The sequence below is a fragment of the Rosa chinensis genome, chromosome 1 (assembly GCF_002994745.2).
Source record: "Rosa chinensis cultivar Old Blush chromosome 1, RchiOBHm-V2, whole genome shotgun sequence".
In the NCBI taxonomy this organism is placed as follows: domain Eukaryota; kingdom Viridiplantae; phylum Streptophyta; class Magnoliopsida; order Rosales; family Rosaceae; genus Rosa; species Rosa chinensis.
Window position 1 is genome coordinate 16,729,490 of NC_037088.1, and position 13,230 is coordinate 16,742,719.

At 38.4% G+C, this 13,230-nt stretch overlaps 2 protein-coding genes across 3 annotated transcripts in view; both read left to right on the forward strand.

The window, feature by feature from the left end:
• LOC112182713 (putative RING-H2 finger protein ATL69) overlaps positions 1–7,994 on the forward strand; it is a 20,176-nt gene extending 12,182 nt beyond the window's left edge. For both annotated transcript variants that reach the window (XM_040512410.1, XM_024321236.2), the window contains exon 2: positions 7,380–7,994. In XM_040512410.1, the coding sequence (XP_040368344.1) occupies positions 7,407–7,928 (522 nt within the window). In that variant the 5' untranslated portion in view covers positions 7,380–7,406 and the 3' untranslated portion in view covers positions 7,929–7,994. The remainder of the gene's footprint in view (positions 1–7,379) is intronic.
• On the forward strand, positions 2,889–4,786 carry LOC112202408. The gene is made up of 2 exons (XM_024343419.2): positions 2,889–4,131; positions 4,235–4,786. The coding sequence occupies exons 1-2, from the start codon at positions 2,908–2,910 to the stop codon at positions 4,664–4,666; spliced, it is 1,656 nt and encodes a 551-aa protein (XP_024199187.2). The 5' UTR covers positions 2,889–2,907; the 3' UTR covers positions 4,667–4,786.
• Positions 7,995–13,230: the final 5,236 nt, after the last annotated feature.

Sequence of the window (13,230 nt, forward strand, 5' to 3'; positions counted from 1 at the left end):
GGTTTACTTTTTCTTTCTCTTTTTTTTTTTTTTTCTCTTCTTCTTTTTCTGCTTCTTTTTCTTCCTTTTCCTTTCTCTTCTTCCTTCGCGTCTCCTTCTGGGTTGCAGGTGGCAATGTGTTCGGTGCTGCGCTGCTGCTGTGATGGAGGCTGAAGGCTACAGTGCGAGCTGCTGGGTTGTGCGACTATGGGGCTTAGCTGCCGGTCTGTGGAGCGGTGTCGCTGGGCTGTTGCTGCCATTCTGGTGCAGCTGCAAATCAGAGGCGCTGCTGGGAGGAGAGGGCGGTGCTGTAGGTGAGCGACTGGGACGACGGCGCCGGATTGTGCCCGGAATTTGGTCGTAGTCGGAGCTGGGCTCGGAATCGTAGCCGGGTCGGGCCTTGGATGAGTTGGGTGTCCTTAGCAATTCGATGGAGATGGAGGCTGGACCGGGCGGGGCCTATCTGGTGGTCGGGGAAGGAGTGCAGCGCTGGGCAAGGCTGAGGCTGGCCGGTTGAGGGTAAGCTGCTGCCGGATCGAGATGGGCTAGGCTGCTGCAGCTTTTTTTTTTTTTTTGGATTGTTGGTGGCGGCAGAGACAGAAGAAAATATTTTTTCTTCTAGGGTTTGTTTCTTTTCGTTAGAAAGAAAACTAGAAAATTAAGATTTTTTTTTTCTATTAGCTATTTGCTCTGAGCGTACTGATAACGTGTAAAAGTAAAAATGGATTGGAATTGGTCTACTCATTTCATTTCATAACCCCTTTATATAGGGAGAGAATTACAATGGAAAGAACAATTACAATGATGACATTAAGAGAAATTTTGATAAATGACCCTTTTTGGGTCTTTAAAATGATTTATAACCTTATTTTCTAATTTAGTTGAAAGATAACCATATGATAGTATATAATGTCTTTATTACCCTTAATAAACCACTCACTTCTCTACCTCTTCTTTTTCTATCGTTCCTGCTTCTATTTTACCATGACAACCAATTTCTCTTATAGTCAAAACCTAAACGCTATCTTACTGATTTGGAACACAATCAAAAGTTTTCAAGGTATGTACATCAATAATCTCTTTGTTTTTCTTTTCAAGAATTGGATTATAATTTTGTGGTCAAATAAAGATTCAACACTTGCTATTTTAATTATGTTCTTCAAGATTTTAGGGTTTAATTTATATGTTGAGTGCAGAGTAATTTGGTTATATGTCGGCATACATGGGGAACAAATTTACTAACAATGCTGTAGTGTGAACAAAAGAATTAGAAAACTGGATCAATCATAGTCACCACATTCACCAGTTACCCGTACCAAGCCAAAAGGCTTATGATTTAATAGGTGTGAAGGTTTCATCTCTGCGTCATCGTGATAGTCATATATAGGATCATGAGTACTTGAGAGAAATACAAACACACCACTAATAGCAAATACCAATTCTAGATCGATCGTGGGGGGATGTCGATAACTCTTGTGGGACCATATGCTTAACCCCAAATCCTTGTCCATCTGGTCTATAAAAGGGTTTTAACCCATTCATTGAAGCGTGAGGCCGGACCAAAACGTGCATTTTATTTCCTTCTGAGTTCCATGAAATTGCAGTGGAACCCAGTCTAGCTCTAATTTATGCAAGCACTGAAGAGATAATGGTCAGAGTATAGCTATTAGTTTTAACTTTCACACTTGCATGAAAGTTTCTGTATCAATCCTCTATTTACATTGTTACATGCTTGCATGTCGTTCTGCATAAAAATCTATGCAGACATTGCTGATTGAGTCAAATAGGACGTGCAACTATCTGAACTGATATTGATGATCTCCCTCCTTGTTGGGGGTATTTGATTTAACAAATATATATATGCATTGTTGTTCCAGAATATATATTTAGTGATATACTTTCCTGGTTAGTGATTGTTGCCTTCACGCTTCCTTGTGTTTCTGTATTGAACAACAGTTTAAGGAGTCTAGCTTAGAAGATTTATGTCTCCCTATAGTCCTGCTTGTTTAATAGCCTCCACTTCGTTTAGTTTAAGTCTACACTTCATATAGCCTTGCTGTTGTTATTTTTATAATTTTATTTTGTCTGATGCCTTGCTTCTGTTTATTCCATAAAGCATCATTGATATATATTTGTATTAACGCTAGACTACTATCATGGTCACTTTCTTTCTTTTTTCTTTTCTTTCAGATAATGAATCGGTTCATGGTTGTTCTTTATTACGGTGGGAAATGGGTGAACTCCCAATATACAAGTGATCAATCGAAATCAATGTTAGTCTCAAACAATGTTACCTGCCAAGAGCTTGTGAAGGAATTATATCATCGGATTGGTATTAGTCCAAATCAATGTGGAATGAAATTGCATTATCAATATAAGAACAGCTTAGGGGTGTGCAACACAATGGAGATAGTTGACAACGAAGATGTAGCTAGTTGGGTGTGTGACAGCCTCTCAGTGCAACCTAACAAGATTCCATTATACATTACTCTGGAACGCAGCTTATCAAGATCTGTAAGTGGAAGTAATCAAGGCATGAATAGTAGACCTAACCCATCTTTTTAGTATGATGATGTTGTCTCAACAATGTTCGCTACTGAGCTTGAAGATCAGAGTCCAATTGCATTGAGTTCCCCGCATGAGCGAATAGTAGTAAACTCTGGGTTGGATAATGGTGGTAATGTATCATACGAAAATAGAGAGGAAGATGAGTTTCCACATGCCACTTGGGATAATGAGAGTCCAATGGACGATGTAGAAATTGAAACTGAGCAACCTACGAATGCTAACTCTACTCCATCATCTTCTTATTTTAGCAAGAGAAGGCGCATAGAAGACTATGAGAATGTTGCATTTGTGGACACCAATGAAGATATTTTGGTAGGTCAGTTATATCCGAGTAAGAAAGCCTTGAAACAACATTTAGGCATGCTCGCAATAAGAAAGAATTACGAGTTTAAAGTGAACAAATCTGCTAGTGATCGGTTTGAAGTTAGGTGTGTGGATCCTAATTGTAAGTGGCGACTCCGTGCAATAAAGCTACAAGACTTGGCCTATTTTGAAGTAAGAAAGTTTCATAATGAACATTCTTGTTCGTTGGATATTATTCATCGTGATCATCGACAAGCAAGCAGCTCCCTAATTGGTCAATTTGTCAAGTCAAAGTTTGAGGGAGGAACCTCGCGTATATACAGACCTAGAGATATCATTGATGATGCACATGTCCAACTTGGAGTTAATATGGGCTATAATAAAGCTTGGAGGGCAAGAGAAGCAGCACTAGAAATTGCAAGGGGATCACCAGAGGAATCATTTGCTATACTCCCAACATATTGTGCTATGTTAGAGCGCAAAAATCAAGGTACAATAACACACATAGAAACTGATGAACATAATCACTTTCTATACTTTTTCATGGCAATTGGAGCCTCAATTAGAGGATTTCGTGATTCTATGAGGCCCGTGATCGCTATAGATGGTACATTTTTGAAAGGAAAGTACTTTGGAACCATGTTTGTGGCTGCATGCCAAGATGGAGAGAATCAAATATATCCTTTGGCATTTGGGGTGGTAGACTCGGAAAATGATGCCTCATGGTCATGGTTTTTGACAAAATTGAGAGGGGCCATTGGAGTTGTAGAGAACTTGGTTTTTATATCTGATCGACATGGAAGCATTGCCAAAGCTGTGGATAATGTTTTTCCTGTAGCACATCATGGAGCCTGCATCTTTCACATAGCTAACAACCTGCAATCAAAGTTTGGCAAAAAAATGAAGATCCTTAAGTTATATTACACAGCAGCAAAGAAGTACCAAGTATCCGAGTTCAATACATTGATGGATGACATTCGAAAAATAAAAGATGGAGAAGTCTGTAAATATCTTGAAGACATTGGGTGTCATAAGTGGGCACGAGCTCATTTTATGGGATACAGATACAACATGATGACATCCAACATTGCTGAATCTATGAACTCAAAGCTTAAAGATGCTAGAAAATTACCAATTACTGCTTTAGTGGATCACCTAAGAGAGGTGCTTCAACAATGGTTTGTTGAACGACGTGATGCAGCAAGCTCCCTTAATACACACTTAACCAAATGGGCAGAAGACAAAGTGCGCAAAAACAACAATAGTGGTTCGCATATGCGGGTATGTATTCTAAAAATTAGTGTCATAATATTTGTACTTGTTATACTATATTATTTGATTTTCGATTCGGAAACATGCTCACTTTGGTTTCATTATACATTAGGTGTCTCCAATTGATCTCTATGCATTTCAAATACATGATCAAAGACAAACATTTACGGTGGACTTAAATAATATGACTTGTACATGTCGAGAGTTTGATCTTGATCGACTTCCTTGTGCCCATGCAACTGTTGCCTGTAGAACTAAAGGAATATCAGTGTATAGCATGTGCTCCCAATTTTACATAGCCAATGCACTTATGTTAGTGTATGCGGAGCCTATTTGGCCAGTTGGGAATAAAAGTGAGTGGGATGTGCCTGAAGACGTGCAGAACAAAATTGTCTTACCACCAATAAGACAAGTAGTACCTGGAAGACGTAAGACGGTACGAATTCCATCTATAGGAGAAGATGCAATTAGAAAAAAGTGTACAAGATGTGGTGGAGGAGGTCATAACCGTGCAACTTGCCAAAATCCAATTCCACTTGTTTGATGGAATGCGATCTTCCTATTAATGTCGTGTTTTAAATTACAACACTTTAATTCTATGTACTTAAGTTTCAGCGCTGTAATTTTTTCTATTTGCTGCATTTTACTTCTTCACTAAGCTTGACATTAAGAAGTCATTTAGTCTCTGGAACCTTGTACATTGCTACTGTTGGTTTTTATTCTTTTTTTTTTTTTTGGCTATTCAAACAAAGTATGAAAATGATATTTCCCTTTTCAATTAAAGCAAAGTAGAGCAATTGTATTCCACGGGTCAAAGCAAAAATATAGCATATTGGTTAGGTCAATAATATGTAAATTAGAGGAGAAAAATTTCAGAGTTTAAAAGTTCAAAATCTTTGCTCACCGAATGAGAAAAGATTTCTTAAAAATTTTCAAGTTTTTGTTCTAGGGATTTAATAAGGGTTTAGATGACTTTTTACCTTCTCAAATGGTTATTTTTCAACTAAATTAAACAACAAGGTTATAAACCATTTTGAAGACCCAAAAAGGGTCATTTATCAAAATTTCTCTGACATTAACTACTGATTGGTTCGTAATCCATGCTGATTGATGTTAATCGGTAATTGCTTGATTCCCTCTCCGTCAATCACTTTGACGAAGGCACACAATATGTTTTTCCTTTAACAATAACCTCATTTTCTTTTTATTTTTTATTTATTTTTAGTTTGTCACAATTATTTAACGGGTGAGGCTATTGTCACCCTATAATTTTCTTTGTTCACCCTACTTGCTCATTACACCCTACATTTTAACTTCAATTATTAGATTTACTTATCCAACCCATGTTTTTCTATTGGAACCTCCAAATTTACTCACTTGATCTCTGTGCTTTTTACACCTCTAATCAAATTTTCAAATACTAAATTTACTCACTAAACCTCACTAAAGTTCCTCAAATAACATCACTCATGTAATTTGCAAACAAATTATTATCTTTAAAATAAAAAATTTAGTCATTTCAATGATTTTATCACTTTATAAATCTTAACTAAATATACATTTCTTAATCAAACTTGACTTTCAAAAATTAATGTCTAATCAATAAGAAAATGAAGAAATCATTTTTTTATTCTAAAAAAAAAAAAATCATTCGTTTTTTAATGTTTTTTGTTTCTGTATTTTTTGTACCACATGATTAATTATTTAAATATTTTTAGTTTTTTTTTTTTTGAAAATATAATGGATTGACTTAGATATAGATCATAAATCATAAGAGGGTTTATTTTGTTTTCCCTCATCAATATGCGTTCAACATATATATCATACATTTTTAGGTCACATGATCTTAATCATATTTTTAATTCTTATTAAATATATATGAATGCTTTAATGAGTATGTAGTGAAATTGGAAAATGAAAATAGATAAGGAAAATAATAAAGAATACAATCTAATATTATTGAATTGGAAAGTCTACATAAAATAAATATAATATTTTTTTTGGTATAATTATTGTCCTTAATAGTCATTTTATAGTAGGTTATATATGTCATTTAATAATTCATAATAGAGTGAGGTCAAGTGAGCAAATTTGGAGGTCTGAATAGAAACTTTCTTTCTCTTTCCAAGAATATCCTCCATCATATGACATATCAAATTAAAAAAGAAATTTTGTTTAACGAAAATTTCTCATTTAATTTATATCAATTAAAAAGACGTCCTAAAGTTTCCTAATAGAATCATAATTTGATTTACTTCCATTTTTTTATTTTTTCCATTCAATTTCAATGTTCTTTTATTGCAATCCATATTAAAAAAATTAGTAAGTGCTACTATGAGCAATGAAAAAAAGATTGATTTTTTTTCTTCGTGTTTTTAATTTTTTACTTTTGGTGTTTATAAAGGTATTATAAAGATTTTGATGAAGTTAATACTAATGGATTTGTGAATAGAATAGCGAATTAACGATGAAGACGCAACAAAAAAATAAAAAATACAATTGTAATAAATTGAAATTTGGATGGAGAAGATGAAGATTAATGTTATTAGAAGAGAAATTAAGTAATTTTATATTTAATTAGTTATGTATTTAGTTTTCCTTAAATATTTAAATTTAAAAAAATTAGTGTACTTATTAGTCATTTTGCATTTGGGTAATATAATTTTTTAATAATTCAAATATTTGTAGGGTGAATAAAGAAAATGATAGGGTGACAATAGCCGCACTCTTATTTAACACATGTACGAGTGTATTAAAACTTAAGAGTCTAGTTATTACTAAAAACGAAGAAGCAAGAATTAGTTATTAATTCGAAGGGTATTGATCAATAACGATTAGTTGTTTCCAACCACTTCTGACAACTTAGCTAGCTAGTTTCCTTTGTTGATAACTATCTTGAAGATTCAAAATTTCAAACTCCACTTTCCCTGGATTTGTAGTTTAATTGTATTTCAAGTAATGGGTTGAAAAAAAAAAATGTTTAAGGACCAAGACAAAAAGGTCAAAAGTTTGATTACAGTACTATTCAGTTAAACAAGAAGTTTGAACTTTGAACACCATGGCATGGAATGGACATAGCAAGCCTGGTAATTAAGTACTCCATTAACACCAACTGCAAAAGCTGAAGCCATTTAATTTTTCCCCACCCACCCCGCCGAGCTTTCAGAGACCCTGTCTACTCCACTCTCCCCATCAGATACCAGAAGCAATATACACGGCATATCTCACATCACTCTAGCTCCACTCTTCGCTGTCAACTCTCTCTCTCTCTCTCTCATGTAGTCATGTTCACGGCTGACCCTCCCATCTCTGCCACCGGCGTCGGCGTCGGCTACGGCATTGCCATCGCCGTCAGCATCCTCGTACTCATCTCCGCCATCATGCTCGCCTCTTACGCCTGCGTCAAAGTCAAAGCCCATGGCGGTTTTTACAACGACGACTACGACGAGTCCAACTCCCACCGCCGCTCCCCCACCACCACAGGCATCTATTCAGCCGAGCCAATGACGGTCGTGCTGGGCCTCGATGGGCCTACCATAGACTCTTACCCGAAGATAGTTCTCGGGGAAAGCCGGCGGCTGCCTAAGCCGAACGACGGCGTTTGCTCCATCTGCTTGTCGGAGTACCAGGCCAAGGATCCCGTACGGTGCATCCCGGATTGCCATCACTGTTTCCACGTTGAATGCGTAGACGAATGGCTGCGCATGAGTGCCACGTGTCCCGTCTGTAGAAACTCTCCGGCTCCGTCGCCGGGCCCGAGTCCTCTGTCCGATTTGGTACCCCTGGCACTCCATTATTCTACGTGATTGTAATTATGTTTTCAGTTGTTTCTTAAATAAAATTTCCGTTTAGTTCATTTTTTAGATTTCATTGATTTTGCTGTTCCTCGACTGATGGAGCGCACATGGGTATTTGAAAAGGTTGATGAAAATTATGATAACCTCAAATTGTGGGTCTATCATATTCATTAGCATTTAAGTTCACATGGGAGATTACCTGACTATATATATATATATATATATATATATATATATTTGTTTTTTTTATATGTTATATACACACACACACTCATGGCTTTGCTTCAAGCTGAGAAAGTAACAATGCATGCAGGTGTTCATTTTCGTGATGTAGTAGTCTACTTCTGGGTCTTGAACCTTCTTCTCGATTCACTACCTAACAAAAAACAAACAGAGAAAGAACAAGAAAATAGAGATTTTTGTGTCCATGCGTTAAAAGCTTCGTAAGGTGCTAGAGCATGTTACGAATCTAGTAGATTAGTACACACACTGACACACGTACATTGCTCCCATCGTACGTTTCTTATACATGTGCAGCCGGCGGCCCAAAGAATTTTACAAAACCGTTTTGTTCTTCCCAAATGTGATCTGAGTTAATAGACGGTTGTTGGTTCACTCTAGATTTTTTTGAGCCAAAAACTGAAAAAAGTTATCTTTTTATTGTATAATTTCGGTTAAAATTTCATTGGAAAGTACATCTGTTCTTCCCAATGTTAGGGAATGTTTTTGCAATCACTTTGTCGTCAGTGATCATGGGATGTTCAACAATGTATCGAGCTAGCTCCGAATTCGTTGGATCTTGGGGTCTCACTTTCTTCTTGGTGGTTCTCGTCTGAATTTGTGGCCCCTAGTTTTAGTTTGCTTTGCGATTTTGAATCCGTTATAAGTTTTTCTACTGTGATCGGCATTGTGCTGTGGTTTTATGATTAATGTGTTTGGCCAATCAAGTGTCATTGGCAAGGAAGCAGTGGCGATCTTGCTAGATCGAAGATTTGTATAATCAGAGGCTCATTTATGTCTGGAACTCTGGATTGAAGGTTGCTAGTTTTTGGTAGTCGTGGTGATTGTGGCTCTATTTCTTTGATAGCGCCTTCTCTACGCCTAATTGCACACATCTATAGCTGAGCTCTGCTGGTCTTCTAGGTTTCAAGCTGCGGTGGTGTTTTCATCTAAGAAGCAACTCAAACATGTATACTGATCTGATGACAACTTTGATGGTCGTGGTGCCTAGGGTTCCGACCAATCAACACTGATTTCTCACGGTGATGGAATGGTCCTTCCCCCCAGGAAAACTCATTTCCTTTGGGTTCAAACTACCAAGCCTCCGGGTGAACCCTTTCTCTCTCTAGGATGAGAGCGTCTCGCTCTAGGATAGAGCCAACCCAGGTCCTACTGACCTCTTCCCTTCAACCGCCACTCTCGCTCTAGGATAGAGCCAACCCAGGTCTTTCGTACCTCTTCCGCTTTCCACCGCCACTCTCCTCCGCCACCAGCTAACAGCCACCGCCCCAAATTTCGACATTTTTACCGTAACCCATCTTCCCCGACCATTCCCTATTTTCTATTCTCAGATCAACATCCACATCCACTTCAATAGAAGTAAAGAACAAGAGCTGGGTCAAGGTAAACCATTCTCAGATTGTATATTGTTATTGTCATATTTTAGATTGACAATCAGTTTAAATAGCCGGCTATTTTAGTTTTAGATTGACATCCCTATTTTATATTGTTATTCTCAGATCAACATCCACATCCACATCCACATCCACTTCAATCTGATCTATCACTTTCGATCAATATTACACTTTTACACCCATCAATCCGCATCTTTCATCACCTTCCCATGTCCACAGGCGCCTCCACCGCCCCATCACCGCCGGACCTCGATCTACTTTCACTGCACTCGATTTCTCTATTCATTCTCAAATGAGGGTACTATCTTGGAACTGTCAGGGACTTGGGTCCTCCCCGACAGGTCAAGCTTTGAAGAAGCTCTGCAGGAAGCAAAATCCTGAGATCCTGGTTCTTATGGAGACACGTCAACCAGAGGATACCATCAAGAACTGGAGAAGACATCTGAAGTTTTCAGATTACCATTCAGTTGACCCGATTCATACTGGAGGCGGGTTGGCTCTGTTTTGGAGTGATTCTGTACAGGTCACAGTCCTTGACTCGACTCCAAACTATATAGATACTACTGTGTCTTTCCTTTCTGAAGGTTTTGATTGCAAAATAACATGGATGTATGGAAATCCCCATGAAAATGAAAAGGTAGCTTTTTGGCGTTTGATCACTTGATGTACCAGCGTTTTGTGATTCATTCTATTCCCTAGTTAGTGATAGGGGATTTTAATGAAATTTTAGATTGTTCAGAAAAGTGGGGAGGAGACTGTCCTTCTCAATGGAGATTAAAATTGTTCCACGAGTTTGTGAGTGGAAGACAACTCCGTGATCTTCACTTCAATGGGGCAGAATTTACTTGGTTTGCCATTCGTCATGGCCGTGTTTTTATGAAAGAAAGACTTGATCGAGCATTGGGAAACTTGGCCTGGTGCTCTGATCAATCTCGCACCCAAGTTTTTCATCTACCTAAGATTGGTTCTCACCATAGACCAATCTTACTTGGACACTCATCCCAGTGAGTCTAGGGGACCTTCACAATTCCGAATTGAACAATACTGGGCAATTCATGCTGAATTTACAGCTCTTATTCAGCAAAATTGGGTGCTGGGGTCTGATACGCAAGAAATGTCAGTATGGAAATCAAATCTCTCAGGTTGCAGCCGTGCCTTAAAGTCATGGAGTAGAAAAACATTTTCCAACTCCACCACTCAAGTTGCAGAGAAGCTTGTTGAATTGGAAAAGCTTTATGAGTCCAATCAGCCTGACGTTCTGCTGCAGATTCAGAATATTACTTCCCAGATCACCAATCTCTGGACCCAGGATGAAATGCACTGGCAGCAGCGTTCCAGGGTAAATTGGCTAAAGTTGGGAGATCGGAACACGAGTTTTTTCCATCACTCAACTCTACAGAGAAGACAATTTAACAAAGTCTTGCGCCTTCAAGATTCAAATGGGGATTGGTTGGAAACTGATAGAGAAATTACCAATCTTTTCTCTGCTTATTTTCACGGGTTGTTCACTTCGAATGGCCAGCAAGAGTGGGGTGAAGTTCTGGATTTTGTGGATCCAATTGTCACCACTGATATGAATGTCAAGCTCACTGAGTTGATTAATTACTCTTCAGGAGGTTAAAGATGCGGTTTTTGATCTAGGTGCAACAAAAGCTCCGGGGCCAGATGGTTTTTCTGGTGTTTTCTATCAATCTCAATGGGATACTGTAAGAAGTATAATTCATGAGTCAGCCTTACAACACCAATCAACATCCTCTCTGCTCCAGGTTATGAATCAATCTTATCTTGCTCTTCTTCCTAAAGTTAAGGCACCTGTGACTGTTTCCCAATTCAGACCAATTGCATTGTGTAACTTTTCTTACAAAATCTTGACTAAGATTCTTGTAAATCGTCTCAAGACTTTCATGTCATGTCTAATCACTGAGAATCAATCAGCTTTTGTTTCTGACAGACAAATCCAAGATAATATTATTGTGGCCCATGAGATATTTCTCCATTTGAAGTTGAGCAAGTCTGGTGGCAATTACACATTCGGGTTAAAGTTGGACATGAACAAGGCATATGACCGCATCGAATGGAATTTCCTTCTAGCTGTTCTTCTGAAAATGGGCTTTGCAGATCGGTGGGTGGATTTGATTATGAATTGTGTTACTTCTTCAACTCTCTCGGTCCTTATAAATGGAAAACCAGGTCCATTTTTCAAACCTTCTCGTGGCGTTAGACAAGGAGACCCCCTGTCTCCATTCCTAATTCTTTTTGTGAATGATGTGCTGTCAAAAATGATCATCAATGTTGTCAACAATCTCTGCTGTATCCAGTGACAATTGGTCCCCAAAATCTGGGTATCTGTCATCTCTTTTTTGCAGATGACTCACTGTTTTTTCTCAAGGCTTCTCTGCAAAATTGTGAGATGTTATCAGATTTACTCCATACTTTTTGTATAGCCTCGGGTCAGCTCATAAATGTGGAAAAATCGTCCATTTATTTCAGTCCGAATAGTCCCCCAGAAATAGGTCATCTGCTCAGATCAATCATGCAAATCCCAACTGTGACTGATCCGGGGAAATATTTAGGCGTCCCTACATTTTGGCATCGTTCCAAAAAAGCTGCTCTTGGTTATATCAAGGATTCTATCACCAAGAAGGTGAAAGGCTGGAAGCAAGCTACTCTTAGTCAGGCCGGAAAGGAACTTCTGATAAAAGCTATAGGGACAGCAATTCCAGCCTACCCAATGGCTTGCTTCAAATTCCCAGTTTCTCTTTGCACCCAACTCAATGGGATTTTAGCAAATTTTTGGTGGGGAAATCAGGACTCTAATGGTCTGCACTGGAAATCTTGGGATTTTCTTTGTCTTGCCAAAAAAGATGGCGGTTTGGGGTTTCGAAACTTGGAGGATTTCAACAACTCTCTCTTAGCAAAACAGGCTTGGAGAATCATTCAAAATCCTACAGCTCTTTGGGTTCGTCTTCTACAACAACGATATTATCCGTCTACTTCCTTTCTTACTGCCAAAAAAGGTTCTTCTTCGTCTTGGATTTGGTCTAGTTTGCTCATTGGAAGAAATTTGATTCTTCGGGGTTCTCAATGGAATATCGGTAATGGTATTGATGTTAATATTTGTCGAGACCGATGGATCCCTTCTAACCCTCCATCAAGTCTCTTGTTACCTCAGCAGTATCATCGCAACTCAGTGGCTTCCCTCATCAATTGGGATACCAATACTTGGAATCTAGTGGACATTGCACCCCATATATCTCCTGCTCAAGCTCAATTAATTTCTGCCATTCCAATTACTGATAGAAGAATTCCTGATTCTCTTGTTTGGACTCGCACCAAAAATGGTGAGTTTTCTGTAAGGTCGGGGTATCACTTCCAACATTTGCAAGTGCATCGAGAATTATTTCAACATCCTCACAGGTCTCACAATATCCCGTCCCACTTATGGAATTGGATATGGCAGTTGAAGACCATTCCGAGAATTAAGAACTTTCTTTGGCGTGCTTGCCATGGAATTCTTCCAACAAGGGAACTCTCACTAGAAGACACATTGCCACCTCTGCTGAGTGTCATGTGTTCGCATCATGATGAGTCAATTGAACACGCCCTCCTGACTTGTCTCTGGATTGTAAGTGCTTGGTTTGCTCATCCTTTCTCTTATAAAGTCCCTCTCCAAACCA